The sequence below is a fragment of the Triticum aestivum genome, chromosome 3B (genome assembly GCF_018294505.1).
Source record: "Triticum aestivum cultivar Chinese Spring chromosome 3B, IWGSC CS RefSeq v2.1, whole genome shotgun sequence".
Taxonomy (NCBI): Eukaryota; Viridiplantae; Streptophyta; class Magnoliopsida; order Poales; family Poaceae; genus Triticum; species Triticum aestivum.
In genome coordinates, this window is record NC_057801.1 from 240,445,977 (window position 1) to 240,469,256 (window position 23,280).

Genomic DNA, 23,280 nt, shown 5'->3' on the forward strand with positions numbered 1-23,280 from the left:
CTAGAGAAGTCTCTGACCACACTCCTCTATAACTTGACACTGGAGAACATCCTAGTGAAGTTCCATATTTAAGAACTCTTGGGTTCTCACATAGGGATTTACAGAATTTTTGTGTAAAGTTTGGAGTGAAACCTACCATGGTGACAGTTTAGAAAAATGTCAATAAAGATTGAGAAACTTGAGGAAAAAAGTTAGAGGGTGGAACAAAAATGCATATGCTTGGTACAGAAAAATTAAGGTTGAAATCATTGGCAAGCTGGATGTCATAGATAAGAATATTGACTTCATGGGCCTTACTGCTGGAGATAGATAGGAGCAAAAAGACTTAAGAGAATGATTGGTCGGAATTTTAAAACAAGAATAAATGAAATGGCTTAAGAGATATAAGGATAAAGAAATTAAAGATGGAGACATCAATACTAGATATTATCATGCTAGTGTAAATGGTACAAGAAGTAAAAATAGAATCATTTCCTTGGAGCAAGAGGAAGAAACTGTTGAGGGAGAAGATCAATTAATGAAATACATTACTGACTTTTATAAAAATCTTTTTGGGTAACCTGATTGCTCACAAATATCTCTAAATATATACGACATTTACGAAATACGTACATATGTTGCAGAGGAATTAATTAAACCCTTCTCTGTGCAAGAAATTCATGATATGGTGTTCCAAATGAAGAAAAACAAAAGCCCGGGGGCTGATGGCTTCCCTGTTGATTTCTATCAGGAATTTTGGGAGTTAGTTAAGTGGGGTGTGAAAGGACTTTTGGATGATTTTGTTGAAAGAAATTTGATATTGCTAGACTCGATTATGGAACCATCACCCTTGTGCCAAAAATTGATGATGCCAAACAAATTTAGAAATTCAGACCCATCTATCTTTTAAATGTTAGTTTCAAAATTATTACGAAGATGTTAATGAACATACTTAGTAGAATTGTTTTCCTGTGATCTCTAAGACACATATTGGTCTTTGTTGAAGGGAGATATATTATGGAGAGGGTACAATGCTACATGAAGCATTGACCTCTATTCATCATAAATAAACAAAATGCATTCTTTTTAAAAGTCGACTTTGAAAAAGCATGTGAAAAAATTAAATGACCATTTGTGATCCAAATGTTAAAGATGAAAAGATTCCCTGATAAGTGGTGTGATAGGGTTATGATGACTATGAGAGGTGCTAATGTGAGAGTTAAAGTCAATGATAAGATTGGTCCCTATTTTAAAACCTGCAAGGGCCTTATGCAGGGAGATGCTCTATCCCCCTTACTTTTTGACCTAGTGGCAGATGACCTAGTTGTTATTATAGAAAAAGCCAATATAAATGATTTTGTGAAACGAGTGCATGTTGAAAACATTGCTCATGGAGTGAACATGTTGCAATATGCTGATGATATTATTTTCCAACTACAATATAATATTGACTATGCTAGAAATCTGAAATTTATTTTAGGGGCTTTTGAGTAGATGTCTGGTCTCACAATCAACTTTCATAAGAGTGAAATTTTTCTCTTTGGTGAAACAAAACATAATATTTACTTGCGAGACGGGGAAGTTGCCGATGAAATACTTAGGGATGCTTGTTTCTAATGTCAGGATTAGAAACAAACACTGGACTGGTGTAGTGGAAAAGATTGAGAAAAGGCGTGCATGTTGGCGAGGTGAACTCTTGGGTTCAATTGCTCGGAGAATTACTCTTGTCCAGGTTTTTTTAACTAATATGCATCTCTTAATGATGTGATTTTATCCCATTCATGTGGGGATTCTAAAGAAAACTGATTTCATTAGAGCCAGGATGGTGTGGCAAGCAGACAAGGACAAGAAAAGTACCATTTAGTTAATTGGAAAACATGTTGTAAACCTAGGGATTTGTGGGGTCTAGGCATTCTTAATTTGGATATTTGGAAACTTGAAACTAAGAATGGCCTTGGCAAACTGTCTTATTGAATAAATATGTCACTAATGGGATGTATCTCTAGGGCCAAACCCAAGGTTGGTGATTCCCAGTTTGGACCAACATTTTGGAAGTCAAGGATCTATCTAAGTAGTTATGCAGGTGGAAGCTGGGAGATGGACATAGCATTAGGTTTTGGGAGGAGATTTGGGTTGATGCTAAAACCTTAAAAGATGCTTATCCCAGACTTTATCTTCTTAGCTTTGATCATGATATTATTGTGGCTCAGGCTTTGCAAAAAGGATGGGGTGGATTTACTTTTAGAAGGACTTTGTATGGGGATTCCTAGAAATGTGGAGAAACCTTAAAATGAGGTGTGAGGAGATTGACATGAGATCGGGGAAAGACCATATTGAGTGGTCTCTAACTGGAGATAAATTAAATTATGTCAAATCACTTTATAGGAAAATGATTGAGGCGGACTATCACTTTCCATAAAAATTCTCGTGGAAATTGAAATTTCCTGCTAAAATCAAGGTGCACCTTTGGTTGGTGGCTAGAAAAAGTATTCCTACTAAGGACACTTTCTTGAAAAGGGGTTGGAAGGGGAGCACATTATGTGCTCTATGGTAAAGAGGAAACAATTTATCATGTATGTTTCAATTGTCCTACTACTACTTTGGTTTGGTGTAAAATGTGCCTTTGGTTTGAATTCGGTTCCTTCTTCCGTTGATAACTTCTTTGGGAGGTGGATTAAAACTTTTTCAAATAATGGGGAAAGGATTGTTCTAGTTGGTGTTCCTGCGTTGTTTTGTACACTGTGGAAATGCAGAAACAACATCATTTTTTTACAAGAAGTTATATAATGATCCAATTATTCTCATAAAGCTACCTTTTATGTCTTTAGTTGGTCTATTCTGCAGATAAAGATGGAAAATAAAGAGGTGTTGATGAAGGGAGAAAAGCTACTAGAACTAGTAGAAAATGTGGTCATGGTTATGTTGATGTTCCTAGAACTGTTATGTTTAATGTTGCGTAAGTTTTAAAAATGCTATGTAGATCTGTCAGGTGTTTGTTGTGTTGCTCGCCTGTCCAGACCCTAGGTCGTTGTCGGTGGAACTATGCTAGCCATTTGGCTTTGCTTTTTCTCTTATTTTGTTTCAGTAGTAGTATGCATAAAGCATTAAACAAAATGATTTCTCTTAATATAAATCAGAGGGGAGGCCCTTCTATAATTCAAAAAATTGGGTCATCAGCCTACCAAGGGAGCACTCGCTACGCGCTGGTGTACGACCGACATGGGAGACATGCCATGTTGCTTGTAGCGAGCATTAAATAGCAACACCTGTGGGAACGGTGGGTGGGTGTGGTGATTTTGTAACAAGCTCTTGGCATCTGAGCAGACCATATCTGGGTTGTTTGACCTCCGGCCTTATGCCATTTAGTGGGCCTTTTTATTTTATTATAGCTTTTTTTTTGTGTTTTCTGTACTCGACTGATATGGTTGTTACAATCGTGTTTCTTGGATGACGCTAGGCATCAACCGACGATGACATACATCGACCAGTCAACTCGTGAGCCATCTGATGCAACGTGCGACATCCGCAGATTGCAGCATCTCGAATATTCTCCCACTATCCAATATTCCCCTCGTCTGCACAACCCTCTGCTACATTACCAACTCTTCCATGCATAGCACCCTACCCCATGCATACCCATCTCTCGCGCGCATGACACATGTATGGATTTTTAGGTACTAATGCTGCTATGCTAGACAAAAGTCTCGTTGCAGCATCAATGTTGCTCTACCGAAGAAAAAGCCTTGCAGCTTCGGTGCACCTGACTTGCAACATTCCACCCTGGCCTTATAGCAAAAACGCAACAAGACTGAGGAGTGTGGGCATCGGGCCTTGTAGTAGCAAAAACCAACGGTGACTGGTTGCGGTGTTGGGCAACGCGATGTGTAGCATATTAAAAAGATTGTCCTACTGTGCAGATCACCCAGGAGCATGCTTAGTAGATAGGCCACGAGAGTACCACTATACGTGTAGTCCTCACAACAAAAGAAGAGTTAGAGTAGCGTGTCACCGGAGTCGTCTCCACCTTGTCATCGAACCCCCTCGACCAGCGTGGTCACCAAATCCCTCAAACAAGTTCATCGGAGCAGCGCAAATGCACTGCCACTAATGGTATCCGCGCGTACGGGAGGAATGTTAGGTGGACTGCTAGGTCAGGTCGCACAACTGAGCTATGTAGAGATGACTAGATGCAACACATGGAAAAACTATAACCAGTGCAACTATCTGAGATCATCTATCTACTGAATCGATAGCCCCCCCCCCCCCCACACACACACACACAGAAAACTCATATAGACATTCATCGTGGTCTCAACACATCCCACTATGACTCTTAGTACCATAGTCTACTTGGATCAGATCCAAGTCCAGGTCGGATGACATCTGACATGCAAAGTCGGACCTGACCTCGTAGGTTCCTTCCATTAAGCGTGCGACCCCTTAGGTTCAAGTCGACATGGTTGCAGGTCAGACCACATCTGACTTGCTCTGTTGGTAGTGGCTTCTAGTAAAACGTGCCAACCTCCAAGTGAAATATATATGAAGCCAGATTGGCAAACTTTTACAACATATCACACTTCTATTCCTTTTGCCTCATGACATATGTTGACATGCTCAAGGGGAATCATTCATCCTTGTTATGACCCAACCTCTTTCCCGTCTTGTGATGCCTATCTCAAAACCGGATTAACTCATAATCCTTGTCGCATGGTCATGCTTATTCATGTCGGATCACACGAGGGGCCCGGGGTATATATGTCTAGATCGAAGGGGCAAAACTCTCCTTGCTCGACCATGTCTCGTGGCATGGATACAGGCAAGTCTAAAATCAACCTTTATAACTACCTTGTTGCGGAGTAGCGTTTGATCGTCCCAAAGCAGGCTGGTCACCATCCTGAGTCAATGCGTTGATCGCGGTCTAGGACACAAAATGCATGTCGTACTAGAAACTAACAAATGGCATGTCACTACGTCTCATGGTCGGGTCTCCAAATTGATACTCATCTAAGCCCCCTCCTAGTCTCCCGTAGCCAACCTCAGATCTGATCAGGTTCATGCAATTCGACTAGCATCAAATGCTATATGGCTAGTGAGACTAAGCCGTCCACTATGTTGCATGTCAGTCCACTTTGATGTGAGTCCACACATCTCTCTCCGACCAGGGACTATTTAGAACGTATCATAGAAGTCATATACTTGCCGACATGCATCATCGATATCGTCCAAGGACTATATTGATTCATGAACACATTAGGAAATACCATCATACTGTTGGGGACGTAGTAATTTCAAAAAAATTCCTACGCACACGCAAGATCATGGTGATGGCATAACAACGAGAGGGGAGAGTGTTGTCCACGTACCCTCGTAGACCGTAAGCTGAAGCGTTAGCACAACGCGGTTGATGTAGTCGTACGTCTTCACGATCCAACCGACCCAAGCACCGAACGTACGGCACCTCCGAGTTCAGCACACGTTCAGCTCGATGACGATCTCCGGGCTCCGATCCAGCAAAGCTCCGGAGATGAGTTCCGTCAGCACGATGGCGTGGTGATGATGATGATGTTCTATCGGCGCAGGGCTTCGCCTAAACTCCGCGATGATATGACCGAGGTGGAATATGGTGGAGGGGGGCACTGCACACTGCTAAGGAACGATCCGTAGATCAACTTGTGTGTCTATGGGGTGCCCCCGCCCCTGTATATAAAGGGGGAGAGGAGGAGGGGGCCGGCCTAAGGGGAGGCGCGCCCTAGGAGGGGAAACCTACTCCAAGTAGGTTTCCCCCCTCCCTTTCCTATTCCAAGAAGGAGGGGGAAGGAAGGAGTGGGAGAGGGGGAAGGCAAGGGGGGCGCCGCCCCCCCCCCCTTCCTTGTCCTATTCGGACTCAAGGGGAGGGGCCACGCCACTTGCCCTGGCCGGCCCCTCTCTCTCTCCAATAGGGCCCATCAAGGCCCATTACTTCCCGGGGGGGTTCCGGTAACCCTCCGGTACTCCGGTTTTCTCCGAAAACTCCCGGAAAACTTCCGGTGTCCGAATATAGTCGTCCAATATATCAATCTTTATGTCTCGACCATTTCGAGACTCCTCGTCATGTCCGTGATCACATCCGGGACTCTGAACAAACTTCGATACATCAAAACTTATAAACTCATAATAAAACTGTCATCGTAACGTTAAGCGTGCGGACCCTACGGGTTCGAGAACTATGTAGACATGACCTAGAACCATTCTCGGTCAATAACCAATAGCGGGACCTGGATGCCCATATTGGTTCCTACATATTCTACGAAGATCTTTATCGGTCAAACCGCATAACAACATACGTTGTTCCCTTTGTCATCGGTATGTTACTTGCCCGAGATTTGATCGTCGGTATCCAATACCTAGTTCAATCTCGTTACCGGCAAGTCTCTTTACTCGTTACGTAATGCATCATCCCGTAACCAACTCATTGGTTACATTGCTTGCAAGGCTTATAGTGATGTGCATTACCGAGAGGGCCCAGAGATACCTCTCCGACAATCGGAGTGACAAAACCTAATCTCGAAATACGCCAACTCAACATGTACCTTCGGAGACACCTGTAGTACTCCTTTATAATCACCCAGTTACGTTGTGACGTTTGGTAGTACCCAAAGTGTTCCTCCGGTAAATGGGAGTTGCATAATCTCATAGTTACAGGAACATGTATAAGTCATGAAGAAAGCAATAGCAATATACTAAACGATCATGTGCTAAGCTAACGGAATGGGTCATGTCAATCACATCATTCTCCTAATGATGTGATCCCGTTAATCAAATGACAACACATGTCTATGGCTAGGAAACATAACCATTTTTGATCAACAAGCTAGTCAAGTAGAGGCATACTAGTGACACTATGTTTGTCTATGTATTCACACATGTATTATGTTTCCGGTTAATACAATTCTAGCATGAATAATAAACATTTATCATGAAATAAGGAAATAAATAATAACTTTATTATTGCCTCTAGGGCATATTTCCTTCACATACACGATTGCATCTAGGGCATATCTCTAACATGCGGCACCACAGGTGGCTTTTGTCGCACCCTTGCAGCGACAGTTGTCCACCCTTGTAGCAACACCTCTCTCTCTCTCTCTTGGAGTGTGGGTGACCCCACCCAGTAGTAGTGGTGCTCATGCTCTGCACCATCCCCACGCGCGGTGAGTGGCATGATGTCTCTAGAGCCTACGTCCTACCTTTGTAGCACCCAGTGTCGCATCCTATGATTACCAAACCAACGTTTTCTTGTGACGGTCCACTTGTGCCATGCAAAACTGGTTGTTGTCAGCAAAAAGGGCTCGTGACAGTTTTCGATCGTCACCCGGTCCATCACTAAAGCGTCGTAAAATGCTGACGACACCACTTTTTTCAACACCTAAGATTGCATCTTCAGTGACGGTTCTGGTTTTGTCATTGAGATATATTGACATTAATTATCAAAATCCATCTAAGGGGGTTAAAACGCACTCTCAATACTCACTCTCTAATCCCACATAACATCCCAAATGCGTAAAAACATATAAATTATTACATGATAACTAAAAGTCTAGAACTGTTATCGTGCTAGTTGTTCGCTTGGAACATGAAAATTACGCTCACATAACGTCGCAATTGGTGGTGATGGTCAAAAAACGCTGAAACAAAATAGTATTATATCTTGGGGGAATTTAAAAAATCTGATGCGAGATTTTTAAGCATGACAAAAAGAATGTTTTGTATGGCAATCTATGTTGTCATGTGGATGATAATTTTCTTTAGCAAGCACGACAATCTTGGCAAATATTTTTTGAGATAAATCAGTTGTTTAAATTTAATTTAATAATTAAAGCCAATGATGTCAGCATCAGGTGGAAGATTATGCATGCATTTACGGGCATCTCCAAGGCGGTCCATCAAAACGTCCCTAAATGTCTGCACCACGTGGTCAAGGCACTTTTTGCCTTCCAAACTCATGCATCAAACGACCACGGATCATTCCGGATGTCTAAATTCCCACAAATACGAATCAAACCTCAGGAAGCTTTGGGTGTCTGGATAGTCCACTTGGTCCATTGTCAGTTGGACCATATGTCCTCACAATCCATATGTTTTTTCTCTAGATCCGCCTAGCCTACCGTACTGTCCTGATTTCATGCCTTTTTATGCATACACGGTGGGATGACCAGCCCCTCTAGTGTTGTTGTCTGCTACATATCCAGACGTGTCTGTGGACATTTTGTGTCTCTGTTTTTGGTACAACACTAGAAATGCCCTGACTCCTCTCTCTATAGTGCAAAATCCCATTAAATAGTCGTAGCACCTTAAGACTAATTGGCCCAAATATGCTAGTTAGAATTTTTTGAATACTCTTTATCTTATTGGTAAACTTTGGACTCCCTTAGAGCATGGCTAATAGTATAGCCAGCCAATGGCTATATGAAATTGCTCATCTATATCCACCATATATAGTCACTCGTAGAGTAATGTGAGCTATAAGGTTGGCTATACATTAATATTGTTTTCTAACTTCTCTTTCTTCACATCTATTGCACTTGTCTAGAAGCACGCTTATAGTCAAGCTCTTGCATGAGAGCCACTCCTCTTACCTTCTCATATCTCTCTCCTCCACCCACATAGGCAAAAGCGCCATGTAAGCGGGCTATAAACCTGCTATTGTACTTGCTCTTACGTGTTTGAGTCGAGAATCAGTGAATCCCCGGAACGCCAACCAACCACTAACTGAAAAAATGGGGCTTTAGGGCATCTTCAATGCTGACCCACAAATTTTCTCCCGCATCCGTCCGTGGACAGGGGGACCAGTCCGCGGACACGAATGCGATAGCCAGCTATCCAACGCTACCACATATATTTGAAACCGCACTTCAACAGACCACATGAAATTCATGCAAACTCGTCGGAATTCATCAAAGTTCAGATATAAAATGGCACAAATCATCCATACATAGCATGCAAATAAGTCTAAACAATAGTTCCAGTTTAGCGAGATTAACCGGATGTTCAACAACTTTTTATTGAATGGATCATGCTGTCTCACACATACTGCCCATTCAGCTTCATCGAACAATGTATGTACCTAAATGGTCTTCTCTCTATCCTGTGGTACATCAGGGCAGCGCGTACGGGATACACAATGTGTAGAGAAACATTGAGTGCATGAATGATTCAATCGTCAAGTTGAGCAAGAAGAAGCAAAACTTCTGATCTTCTCTGCTGCCGCGCGCAATGACCACCTTGCCTCCATCCGGGCAAGTGTCACTAAACTTAGCGACGAGGGTCTGGATGGCAATACCATCGATACGATAACTACCTCACATTGCGTTGTTGGATAATGTGCATGTCGTAGGGCGCAATGTGCTTTTGCGCATGAAATGAATCGTACACGCGCTGCCAGAAGAGCCTCCTTCTATATTGGCGGATACGGCCAATCACTCATCACACAACAACTCATCCTCCATGCTCGAGTGCCCCGCCATCCTTCGTACTCTAAAAAACTTACATGGTGTCGAAAATTAGCTCATTGGCATTTGATTGAACACCTGTTAGGCGATGTGTCCGCCATGGACGTCGTCGACGGGAGAGGAGTGTACCTAGCTACGGACGGGTCCTGGGTGGACAACGCTATCATAAAAGGTGAGTTGACGTGGTAGTGTTGGTTGCAGAATTCTGACAATGCCTATGTGGCGGCCGGATAGGTACAGCGGCTGCAGCGAACGAGGGGGTGATGATGCAAAGCAAGGGGAGAAGGGCCGGATTGGAAGAAAATGAGATCGCGTGGGGGAGGGGGGGGGGGGGATTCAGTGGACCGGGGGTGTCGGACTCCTACATGACTGTTGTCCAGGCTCCTGCAAAGCCCCCCCCCCCCCTCCCACCTTGTTTCTTATTTGCGGGAAAAAATGCGTCCGGACCGCCCGGCAGACCGATACATAACCACGTTGGATGGCAAGACATGTCCGGACCACGCGGTCCAGACATATGCAGACGGTTTGAGAGTCAGCATTGGAGATGCCCTACCACATTCCAGACGATAGTTTAAATTTGAAGAGTGTGTATTAAATTTGTTAAGCTGAATCTTAGTTAAAAGATGATACTGATATGCATTTGGTTTCGCTATTCAGTAGAAGTGAGTTTTTCTTGCTAGTTACACAGTTATGAACTTATCCAACGTTTGGTGCAGAGTAACAAGGACCAAAACTCGAACCGGGAACTATGGTGCAACAACCATATTAAGAAAACAATCTTTCAACCAGTAGAAGTACAACGATTAGCATGACCAAGTCGTAGCCAATGGTGCAGTGGCATATGAGTTGATTTGATTGATTCTCGTCGTTGCCACTGCACACAAGTTGCAGCATCGTCCCTTGATTTCTCCGGCTACATACACGGAATGCCTGTCCATCTTTCTGATAATTGAAACGCAAACGTGTTGGGAGTTGCTAAACCAGTGACCTTGACACTTGCAACGTACGGATGTACCACAAAGAAACAAAGGGCAATGCGTTCTAGGAACCGCGGATTAACTGCAAATTGCAACATCTTGCAATAAGAAAGGAGTTCGTTATACTTGTATTATTAGCTTAAACGCAAGTAGTAGTAGGACTGTGCTCCTACGCAGGAGTATGACCAAGCCCCAGTCCAGCCAACATGGCTGTTGCAGAGTTGACTGCCACCTTATATAAACGGCTTGGAAGCAGACATGCTCTGCATCACAACTTCAACTTCAGGAAGCGCCTTTCTCTGCGCAGGCAAGAGTCCGCGCCCACCCCAAGTTCACGGCTAGCTCACAAATCACAATGTCCAAGGTAATTAGTGACCATGTTCTTCCGTTTTGCTTACATGTCTAAAGGTGTACACTTGTACTGAATGCTCGTGTTTTCACACTTGAATGACCTGCAGAAGATGGTGATCAGAGCTGATCTCATCGGCGACAAGTGCAAGAGCAAGATCATGTCAATTGTTGCCAAGCTAGAGGGTACCTATCTACCTTCAAGTTCCAAGTTCCAACCCATACTATCTTCTTCTTTACCAAATATATGTAATTTTCAGGGATCAAGTCCATGGACATTGACCAGGACAAGTGCACGCTGACGGTGGTCGGCACCGTCGACCCGGTGTGTGTCGTGCACAAGCTCAGGAAGTCGTGCTTCGCCGCGACTATCATCAGCGTGGACGACGACAAACCCAAGGAGAAGAAGAGCCCCTGTCAGGAGGCCTGCGAGAAGGCCTGGAAGGACAAGTACGACAAGGCGTGCCAAGAGAAGTGCGAGAAGGATTGCAAGGAGCCGTGCTGCGACGACTGCGACAACGGGACGCCGTCGTGCGGCTACGAGTACCGCTGCACCCCGGGCTGCTACTCCAGCCCCTGCGGCCTGCCCAGCTGCCACTACTACAGCAACGGCTACGGCTATGGCTACGGCGTGCGTGCCCCGCCGCTGCCGCCACTGGGATACGCCTGCTACGAGGAGCGGTCACGCGGAGGCGGAGGAGAATGCGGCATCCAGTAAGCCTGCAAGAGGAGTAAGACTCTGCTGGAGTGTGTATGGCCGTGTCGTTGGAGTTCTCTTTTCGTACAGTGATGATTCCTTTTCCTCTGTGACACGACGGCTTACTTCCGGTTTGATGCTTCAGTCTGTCTATACTAAGTACAGTAGTAGTGTATAAGTACTATAATAAAAGCCCATGTCGGCCAGCATTTCTATTTGTAGATATTGATGGCTACCTTGTGAATTTATATTGGTGGTTCAAAGTTCATTCCGCCTATGCGAAAGGGCAATCAAAAGGAACTTATTTAAAATGAGCTGAAATAAGGCAGTGTGCAGTGTGCAGTCTGTCAACGGCTTAATCCAAACGGAATTGACTCAAACTGGATAACAGGAGAACTATCACAGAAGATGGATGCATTGGTAAAACGAAATCACACGAGTTTGAAGGATCATCGATTCGGCGTGTTCCAGGCAGCACATGTATTACTATTACTGTTTTCAATTTCATCTCTCTTCTCGTTCTTTGGTCATTACAAATGTAGAATTACGACTTGCAGGCCATAAATCTCCAGATTCAAAACCATTCACTGCATTTCTTATATCGCATCAGAGCATAAAGTGAGCTACAAGTGATCACAAACTTTGATCATCATCCCATCTACAGATCAAAGTTCATCTCTAACCTTATGATGACAACCAGTACATGCAACTAAGCGACCCAAGTGGCCAAGCCTATAATGAGAAGAACACCACCAACACTGTGTGTATGCCTTTTCCAATGCCGCATTGACAGTAAACAAATACTCACTACTCTTTAGAGAAAAATGTTACCTCCGAATCGGAGAATTTTACAGCACAATATGAGGTAATCAGCTTTCTGATGACCTGAGTTCTTGTAGCACCGTCATGACCTGCTCCCGGACAAGCTCGAGCCTCTTGAGGTAGACCTCCAGCTCAAGAATCTGCTGCTGCCTCCACTTCTCATCACCGGGCACCCGAGGGCTCAGTCCGGCCACCCCAAGACCAACGCCAAGAATATCAGCACCCCCGAATCCCATGCCCAAGCCCAATCCTAGTCCGGTCTGCCCTGGAACAGCAACCGAGCTGATGAGCTCCTTCAGCAGCGGTGACAGGATGCTCCGGACATCAGCTTCAGTGGGGCCATTGGCTGTCAGCGGATAAGGAGGCAATGGCGCTGCCGGCACTGAGGGTGGCTGTGCAATCACCGGCACGGAACTCTCGAACGCCGCAATAGCTTGCTCCTGAGCCGCATCGGTCAACATCGGAGCAGGCGTTGCAGGGAATGTGGGCGCCTCAATCTCCTGCGCCATCCTCTTCCTTCCACCACGCCGCGAGCCCCTGCCCCGAGGGGTGTGCGCAGACGCGCCTCCGCCACCACCCTCCTCGACAGCAGCAGGTATCTCCGTGGCGGCAGCCGCGGCGGCGGTGGCGGCAGCAGCAGCTGCTGCGACTGCCGCTGCTTCTGCGGGGTTGATGTCGTCCTCGTCCGAGGCGTCGCCCCCGGCGCCGTCGCGCTTGAAGGCCGGGCGCCAGATGTGGCGCGCGACGTCGTAGATGGCGCCCTCGTGCGCGCTCTTGAAGGCGAAGGCGGCGCCCTGCGCGGCCATGCGGGTGGCGCAGACGCGGTACTTCTTCTTGAGGCGGCGCAGCTTCTCGATGAGCTGGTTCTTGGAGAAGTCGAAGGAGAGCTTCCGGCGGATCTCCTCGTAGAAGGGCCCCGTGTCGTACTGGTGGGAGGCGAAGGCGGTGCCCCGGCGCGACGTGAAGTCGAGGAACCCGCGCAGGATGAGCAGCTCCTCCTCGTCCGTCCACAGCCGCTGGAACAGCCGCCGCGAGTCCTCCGCCGCCGCCGCGGCACTCGCCCCCTGCGGCGGAACTGGACCGGCCGGTTCGGGGAAGGCGGGGGCCGAGGTGTCGGGGAAGGGTGGAGGCGGGGCCTCCTGGGCAGCGGGTGGGTGGGAGTCGTTGGAGGCGTCGCTATCGGTGCCCTCCTCGTCTTGGTCGGCGGAGGAGGGCGCGGCGGAGGCGGGGTCGTCGGCCATGGTGGCGGGGCGGGGTTTGTGGTGGGAGGGAGGGGGGTTAGGGGTTGGATGGGGCTCCTTCCTTCCTAGTGTGGTGCTCCCCACCCGCGAGTTATACATCCAACGGTCTCGTTAATTCCCTTTTTCCATCAAAGAAAAACAGGCAGCCACCGTATTTCCTGGTCTCTCCCTGTACTGTACGTACGTATTCTGGGTCGGCGGCGTACAACTCCGAGAACTTGGTTCTGGCGCTGCAGCAGGGTTTTTTTTTTTGAGAGAGAAATGTCGGCTTTATTAATTACTTAGAACAAAGTTAAAAAAGAGTCTCCCGGATACATTCCGGAGCAGAATGAAAAACAACAAGACTAGGTAAATACTTATAAGACTTAGCTAAAATATGAGCAGCTACATTAACTTGCCGACGAACATACTTGAACTCCACAGAGTCAAAGATCCTCGAAGCAACATTGATATCATTTACCACAGTACCAATGATGGAACGGTCAAAGGTGGTAGCATTAATCATGTTCACAAGAGACTGGCAATCTCTAGCAAAAATCACATTGGAGAAGTGTTCATCACATGCTAGTTGCACAGACCTTCGAAGAGCCATAGCTTCCGCAAGTTCAAGTTCTAATGCACCTTGAAGAGGCTCTGTAAATGCGGCAACACAAATTCCCTCATGGTTTAGGGCCACCGCACCAGCACCAGACATGTTGATATCTGGAAATACGGCAGCATCCGAACTAATAACAATAAAACCTGACGGCAGCGGAGTCCACATTGTGTTGGAAGAAAAGGACTCACGCCTGATGACAGATTCAGAGGTGTAAAGGTGTTGCGTGATAAAATCAGTGTATGCACAATTTTCTCCACCATATGACGAGGCTGAGGAATATTAGGCGAGTGACGCGCCTCATTACGAGCTTCCCATATATGCCACAAAGACACAGCCATAATCGTGGCATCTTTGTCTGAAGATCTTGAGAAGAAATCAAAGAGCCATTGTTTGTGTTTCTAAAGGAGGACCGACAGAGTTGGATGCCAGACCACACTTTGATCGCGTCCCAGTCCGCCCGAACACGAGGACACAAAAGTGTAGCATGTTCAACACTCTCAAGACGACCGCAGAAGCAGCAACTCGCAGAATCAGGAATATGACGCCGCTGCAACTCAGCCCCTGATGGAAGACAATCATGAGCAAATCGCCAAAGAACGACCTTCATCTTATTGGAAACTTTGACAGACCAGATTGCTTTCCAACACTTCTCCTCAACTACATTGGAGATTTGGTCAAACCCATTCTTGCTGTGAGTTTCAAAAAATCGAGCCAACCTTGCCATGTTTTACACTCAGCGCACAGTATATTGCCCAGATTTTGTGAAAGGCCAACAAGCAAAATCTATTCCACCTTACCTGCTAATAGGAATGTGTAGTATCTCTGCAGCAATATCATCACGGAAGAAAGCATTGAGCGAATCCACATTCCATGAACCAGTTTCCTCATTAATCAAGCATTTTACCTTGGCATTTGCAGGTATAGGCAATTGAGGATGAAGGCGTTGTGGTGGAGTCGAGGGGATCCAATGATCCGAGAGTATACACACATTTTCACCATTGCCAATGCCCCACCTGACACCCTTCTGAAGCAGATCCCGACCCGCCAAAATTGCACGCCAAGTAGCAGACGCTAACCTTGGTGCCAAAGCATTCCAGAAATCTGAAGTAGGAAAATATCGTCCCTTCAAGACACGAGCACAAGAGACTCTGGATCCGTTAGTAACCGCCATCCTTCTTGGCGAGCATAGCCAAATTAAAAAGTGCCATGCCACCGAGTGCTTTAGGAGTAGTCAGCCACTCCCAAGAACGCCAGTGCATCTTTCGTCTCTCGCCTTCACGGCCCCACCACTCGTCGGCAATAACCTGACGAAATTTCTCACAAGTATCAATGGGCAATTGGAAGCAGCTCATAATATATGTAGGGATAGCCTGTATGATTGACTTTAGCAAAGCTTCTTTTCTGGCTCTAGATGTTGGACGTTCTGACCACCCAAAGATGCTAGCCCATGCTCGATCCAGAAGAAACTTGAAAGTGTTAGTTGGTGAATTTTCAACCTCAGTTGGCATACCAAGATATGAATCCTTAAAAGCTTCATTTAAAATCCCCAACAAATTTTTAACTCTTTTTTTGACTTGTTCTGGACAATTCCTTCCAAAAAACAATGCAGATTTTTCCTTATTGACTGCTTGGCCAGAACCTTGACAATAAAGATTCAAAGTGGACTCCAATGCCACCACGCTACATGTATCACTCCGTGCAAAGAAGATGCTGTCATCGGCAAAAAGGAGATGTGAGATAGGAGGACCAAGATGGCCATTCTTAATACCATGTAGCTCACCACGATTCTCCTTATGAAGTAACAGGATTGACAATCCTTCAGTACATAAAGGGACAAATAAGGGCTGATTGGGTCACCCTGCCGGATGCCTTTAGAGGGCACAACTGGTTCTGTAAGCTCTCCATTGACCCTGACAGCATAGCAAACATTTGTAACACATCTCATAACAGAAGAAATTCATATTGGGTCAAAACCAAGTTTGGAGAGGCAGCCATGAAGATAGTCCCATTCTACACGATCATATGCCTTCATCATGTCAATTTTCATGGCAAAGAAAGGTTGCTTAGCCCGTTGTCGACGAATAGTGTGCAGGCACTCATATGCAATAAGGGTATTATCAGTAATCAAACGCCCAGGAACAAATGCACTTTGAAAATCAGAAATGACAATTGGCAGCAACAACTTCAAATGATTAGCAATAACCTTGGAAGCAATCTTGTACAACACATTACAAAGACTGATGGGTCTGAAATTTTTTAGTTGCTTCGGCCTAGCCACCTTAGGAATAAGCACGATCACAGAATCACAAAAACCATCAGGGATAGGATTACCTCCAAGAAAGCTTCTCACAGCGTGACAAATTTCCTCCTCAAGAAAGTCCCAGTGGGTTTGGTAAATAATGGTGGAAAACCATCTGGACCTGGCGCCTTTGTTGGCCCCATCTGGAATAAAGCAATCTTGATCTTGTTGGGGAACGTAGTAATTTCAAAAAAATTCCAACGCACACGCAAGATCATGGTGATGCATAGCAACGAGAGGGGAGAGTGTCGTCCACGTACCCTCGTAGACCGTAAGCGGAAGCGTTATGACAAGCGGTTGATGTAGTTGTACATCTTTACGATCGACTGATCCAAGTACCGAACGTACGGCACCTCCACGATCTGCACACGTTCAGCTCGGTGACGTCCCACGAACTCACAATCCAGTAGAGCTTCGAGGGAGAGTTCCATCAGCACGACAGCGTGATGACGGTGTTGATGAAGCTACTGACGCAGGGCTTCGCCTAAGCTCCGCTACGATATGACCAAGGTGGATTATGGTGGAGGGGGGCACCGCACACGGCTAAAGATCAATGATCAACTTGTGTGTCTTGGGGTGCCCCCCCCCCCCGCCCCTGTATATAAAGGAGCTCGGGGGAGGCGGACGGCCAGGAGGAGGGCGCGCCAAGGGGGGTGAGGGAGTCCCGGACTAGGGGGTGTCCGAATGGCCGAAATATCATCTTCGGCCGGACTCCTCGACTGTGAAGATACAAGACTGAAGACTTCGTCCCGTGTCCGGATGGGACTTTCCTTGGCGTGGAAGGCAAGCTTGGTGATACGGATATGTAGATCTCCTACCATTGTAACCGACTCTGTGTAACCCTAACCCTCTTCGGTGCCTATATAAACCGGAGGGTTTTAGTCCGTAGGACGAACAACAATCATACCATAGGCTAGCTTCTAGGGTTTAGCCTCTTTGATCTCGTGGTAGATCCACTCTTGTACTACCCATATCATCAATATCAATCAAGCAGGAGTAGGGTTTTACCTCCATCGAGAGGGCCCGAACCTGGGTAAAAACATCGTGTCCCTTGTCTCCTGTTACCATCCGCCTAGACGCACAGTTCGGGACCCCCTACCCGAGATCCGCCGGTTTTGACACCGACATTGGTGCTTTCATTGAGAGTTCCTCTGTGTCATCATCTTTAGGCCCGATGGCTCCTCCGATCATCAACAACGATGCGGTCCAGGGTGAGACTTTTCTCCCCGGACAGATCTTCGTATTCGGCGGCTTTGCACTGCGGGCCAATTCGCTTGGCCATCTAGAGCAGATTGAAAGCTACGCCCCTGGCCATCAGGTCAGATTTGGAAGTTTGAATTATACGACTGACGTCCACGAAAACTTGATCTTAGATGGGTTCGAGCCACAGCCAAGCGCGCCGCACTATCACGATGGGCATGATCTAGCTCTGCTGCCGGACAGTGCCTTGGAGGCCACACAAGTGTCCGCTCCGACCCTTAGCTCGGAGCCGACTGCGCCGATCGAGGATGGGTGGCTGGACACCGCCTCGGGGGCTGCTATCCCTGCAACGATTGAGCCGAACACCAACCCTGTCCTTTGCGAAGCTTGCGACTCCAAGGTGCCGGACTCCTCTCCGGACTTCGAACCTTCCGCGCCCCTGCCAATCAAATCCGATTGGGCGCCAATAATGGAGTTCACTGCTGCGGACATCTTTCAGCACTCGCCCTTTGGTGACATCCTGAATTCGCTAAAGTTTCTCTCTTTATCAGGAGAGCCCTGGCCGGATTATGGTCAAGACGGTTGGGATACGGACGACGAAGAAATTCAAAGCCCACCCACCACCCACTTCGTAGCCACTGTCGATGACTTAACTGACATGCTCGACTTCAACTCCGAAGACATCGACGGTATGGACGATGATGTAGGAGACGACCAAGAACCAGCACCTACAGGGCACTGGAAGGCCACCTCGTCATATGACATTTACATGGTGGACATCCCAAAAGATGGGAATGGCGAGGGAACAATGGAGGATGACCCCTCCAAGAAACAGCCTAAGCGCCGGCGTCAGCGGCGCCGATCTAAATCCCGCCACAGCAAAAACGGTGATTCCGGCACGGGAGATAATAACACCCCGGGCAGTGCCGAAGACAATCCCCTCCAGCAGGATTCAGCGCAGGAGGATGGAGAAGCCAGCCCTCATGAGAGAGCGGCAGACAGAGAGGTAGAGGACGATAATTACATGCCTCCCTCCGAAGACGAGGCAAGCCTCGACGACGACGAATTTGTCGTGCCTGAGGATCCCGTCGAACAAGAGCGTTTCAAACGCAGGCTTATGGCCACGGCAAGCAGCCTCAAGAAAAAGCAGCAACAACTTAGAGCTGACCAAGACTTGCTAGCCGACAGATGGACTAAAGTCCTTGCGACCGAAGAGTATGAACTCGAACGCTCCTCCAAGAGCTACCCAAAATGCAGGCTGCTACCCCGATTAGAGGAGGAAGCACCCAAACCTACATCACCAGTGCATAATATGGCAGACCGGCCACCTCGTGGCCGCGACAGAGAGGCCTCTCGGCCCTCCACTCAAGCCACACCCTGGCGCCGCTCAAAAAATACCAAGGTGCGGGGAAATGCGCCAGACCTGCGGGATATATTGGATGACAAGGCAAGACAAACAAGATCGATCTACGGATCGCGTGGGTGCCCCACGATGCGTGATGATAACCGTCACGCTGGATATGGCAATTCCGGCAGGGCCGAACACAATAGACAAAGCTCATTTGAGCTACGTCGTGATATAGCCCAATACAGGGGCGCCGCACACCCACTATGCTTCACAGACGAAGTGATGGATCATCAAATCCCTGAGGGTTTCAAACCCGTAAACATTGAATCATATGATGGCACAATAGATCCCGCGGTCTGGATCGAGGACTACCTCCTTCATATCCACATGGCCCGCGGTGATGACCTACACGCCATCAAATACCTCCCACTCAAGCTTAAAGGGCCAGCTCGGCATTGGCTTAACAGCTTGCCAGCAGAGTCAATTGGTTGTTGGGAAGACCTGGAAGCCGCATTCCTCGACAATTTCCAGGGTACTTATGTGCGACCACCAGACGCCGATGACCTAAGCCACATAATTCAGCAGCCAGAAGAATCGGCCAGACAATTCTGGACACAGTTCCTAACCAAGAAAAATTAAATCGTCGACTGTCTGGATGCAGAGGCCCTTGCAGCCTTCAAACATAACATCCGCGATGAGTGGCTTGCCCGGCACCTAAGACAGGAAAAGCCGAAATCCATGGCAGCCCTCACAACACTCATGACCCGCTTTTGCACGGGAGAGGACAGCTGGGTAGCTCGTAGTAACAACATGACCAAGAGCCTTGGTAGTTCGGATACCAAGGACAGCAACGACAGGTTGCGTCGCAACAAACACAAGCGCCGCATTAATGGCGATAATGCTGAAGATACGGCAGTCAATGCCGGATTTAGAGGCTCTAAACCCGGTCAGCGGAAAAGCCATTCAAAAGAAATACTCCGGGCCCGTCCAATTTGTGCCGAATACTCGATCGCTTGTGCCAGATACACGGCACCCCCGAAAAACCAGCCAATCACACCAACAGGGATTGTTGGGTGTTCAAGCAGGCAGGCAAGTTAAATGCTGAAAACAATGACAAGGGGCTGCATAGCGACGACGAGGAGGAGCCCCGGCCGCTGAAAAATAGAGGATAGAAGGGTTTCCCCCCACAAGTGCGGACGGTGAACATGATATACGCAACCCACATACCCAAAAGTGGAGCGGAAGCGTGCACTAAGGGACGTATATGCGATGGAGCCAGTCGCCCCAAAGTTCAATCCATGGTCCTCCTGCCCGATCACTTTTGATCGGAGGTACCACCCCACTAGTATCCGCCATGGCGGATTCACCGCATTGGTTCTAGACCCAATCGTTGACGGGTTTCACCTCACTAGAGTCCTGATGGACGGCAGCAGCAGCCTGAACCTGCTTTATCAGGATAAAGTGCGCAAAATGGGCATAGACCCTTCAAGGATTAAACCCACAAAGACGACCTTCAAAGGCGTCATACCAGGTGTAGAGGCCAACTGTACAGGCTCAGTTACACTTGAAGTGGTCTTCGGATCACCGGATAACTTCCGAAGCGAGGAATTAATCTTCGACATAGTCCCGTTCCGTAGCGGCTATCACGCATTGCTCGGACGAACCGCATTTGCAAAGTTCAATGTGGTGCCGCACTACGCATATCTCAAGCTCAAGATGCCAGGCCCTCGAGGAGTCATTACGGTCAACGGAAACACCGAACGCTCCCTCCGAACGGAGGAGCATATGGCGGCCCTAGTGACAGAAGTACAAAGCAGCCTCTTAAGGCAATTCTCAAGTCCGGCTATTAAACGTCCGGACACCGTCAAGCGCGCCCGGAGTAACCTACAACAAGACCGCCTGGCACGTTTCGAGCATGTATAGCAATGCGGCCCCAACCCCAGCCCTCGCGAAATTGCGAAACCAGTCCTACACGTACACAACTACGCTCTGGAGATACCATGGGCATTGGGGGAGGGGCACGACCATGGCAGGCCCAGAATGTGGCTCAACCGCACCAGGGGCTCCCAATTGTGTCTGTCGGTGTCAAATCTCGGGAAAGTAACATACCGATGACAAAGGGAACAACATGTGTTGTCATGCGGTTTGACTGATAAAGATCTTCGTAGAATATGTAGGAGCCAATATGAGTATCCAGGTTCCGCTATTGGTTATTGACCGGAGACATGTCTCGGTCATGTCTATATAGTTATCGAACCCGTAGGGTCCGCACGCTTAACGTTCGGTGACAATCGGTATTATGAGTTTATGTGTTTTGATGTACCGAAGGTAGTTCAGAGTCCCGGATATGATCACGGACATGACGAGGAGTCTCGAAATGGTCAAGACATAAAGATCGATATATTGGATGACTATGTTTGGACTTCGGAAGTGTTCCGGGCAAGTTCGGGCATATACCATAGTACCAGGGGGTTACCGGACCCCCCCCCCGGGAGTGTAATGGGCCTACTGGGCCTTAGTGGAGAAGAGGAGGGGCGACCAAGGCAGGGTCGCGCGCCCCCTCCCCCTCTAGTCCGAATTGGACAAGGAGGGGGGCGCCCCCTTTCCTTCCCCCCTCACTCCTCCTTCCCCCTTCTCCTACTCCTACTAGGAAAGGAGGAGTCCTACTCCCGATGGGAGTAGGACTCCCCCTGTCAATGTCAAAACCGGCGGATCTCAGGTAGGGGGTCCCGAACTGTGCGTCTAGGCGGATGGTAACAGGATACAAGGGACACGATGTTTTTACCCAGGTTCGGGCCCTCTCGGTAGAGGTAAAACCCTACTCCTGCTTGATTAATATTGATGATATGGGTAGTACAAGAGTAGATCTACCACGAGATCAGAGAGGCTAAACCCTAGAAGCTAGCCTATGGTATGATTGTTGTCCGTCCTATGGACTAAAACCCTCCGGTTTATATAGACATCGGAGAGGGTTAGGGTTACACAGAGTTGGTTACAATGGTAGGAGATCTACATATCCGTATCACCAAGCTTGCCTTCCACGCCAAGAAAAGTCCCATCCGGACACGGGACGGAGTCTTCAATCTTGTATCTTCATAGTCTTGGAGTCCGGCCGAAGATGATAGTTCGGCTATCCGGACACCCCCTAGTCCAGGCTCCCTCAGTAGCCCCTGAACCAGGCTTCAATGACGACAAGTCCGGCGCGCATGTTGTCTTCGGCATTGCAAGGCGGCTTCCTCCTCCGAATACTTCATGGAAGATTTTGAACACCAGGATAGTGTCCGCCTCTGCAAAATAAGTTCCACATACCACCGTAGAGAGAATAATATTTACACAAGTTCAATCTTCTGACGTATTTCGTGGCATGACGTCACACCACGGCCAAGCCTTTATTCGAATTGTTTTTATTGTTCCACCTCAGCGCGTTTAGCGAAGCGGTTTCCTTGGCACGTCTTATCGAAGCAGAGATCGTGTCCCCTTATTCCGGGATTCTCATCTATACGGTCGTCGGTAACCCAACCGCGCCATTGATTACAGCGCTTGGGAGATAAGCGAGTTTTACCAGGCTGGTGGGGACGCATAGTTCCGTCCGTCCATATAAGGGGATAAGGATCCACCTTATTACCTACGCCTTCTTCCTCCTTTGCTTATCCATTTCCGCGCACTCGAGCTCCAGCGCCCAAGTCCACACATCTCGCCTCAACCTTCCCCAGCCATGTCCGGAGCGGGAGGCAAGTGGATGGCCTCCTCCGTCATAGAGGGGCACATCAAAAAGTTGAGGAAAGCCGGATACCTGCACAACGACATTGCGCACCGGCTTCCAGATGAGGGGCAGCTCGTCCCCACCCCCAGGCCCCATCAAAGGGTGGTGTTCCTTCCCCATTTCCTCCGCGGACTGGGCTTCCCACTCCACCCATTTGTCCGGGGGCTCATGTTCTACTACGGCCTGGATTTCCACGATCTGGCCCCGAATTTCATCCTCAACATCTCAGCGTTTATCGTTGTGTGTGAGGCCTTTCTCCGCATCACACCCCACTTCGGCTTATGGCTAAAAACCTTCAATGTCAAGCTGAAGGTGGTGGGCGGCCAGCAGGCGGAGTGCGGAGGCGCCATGGTGGGCAAGATGCCCAATGTCACATGGCTCGAGGGCGCCTTCGTGGAAACCATCAAAGGGTGGCAATCGGGGTGGTTCTACATCACCAAGCTGCGTGACCCTGAATGGGCAGCGGCCCCCAAATTCAGATCTGGCATCCCCACACGGCTCACCTCCTGGAAAGAGAAGG

The 23,280-nt window shown here is 47.9% G+C and overlaps 2 protein-coding genes across 2 annotated transcripts; one reads left to right on the forward strand and one right to left on the reverse strand.

The window, feature by feature from the left end:
• The first annotated feature begins 10,788 nt into the window (after positions 1-10,788).
• LOC123067474 (heavy metal-associated isoprenylated plant protein 43) lies at positions 10,789-11,510 on the forward strand. The gene is made up of 2 exons (XM_044490256.1): positions 10,789-10,978; positions 11,053-11,510. Exons 1-2 carry the CDS (start codon positions 10,870-10,872, stop codon positions 11,508-11,510), a joined length of 567 nt encoding a protein of 188 aa, XP_044346191.1. The 5' UTR covers positions 10,789-10,869.
• A 550-nt stretch (positions 11,511-12,060) lies between these two features.
• On the reverse strand, positions 12,061-13,602 carry LOC123069520 (probable transcription factor At3g04930). Its single transcript, XM_044492398.1, has one exon. It carries the CDS (start codon positions 13,550-13,552, stop codon positions 12,359-12,361), a length of 1,194 nt encoding a protein of 397 aa, XP_044348333.1. The 5' UTR covers positions 13,553-13,602; the 3' UTR covers positions 12,061-12,358.
• Between the last annotated feature and the right edge of the window lie 9,678 nt (positions 13,603-23,280).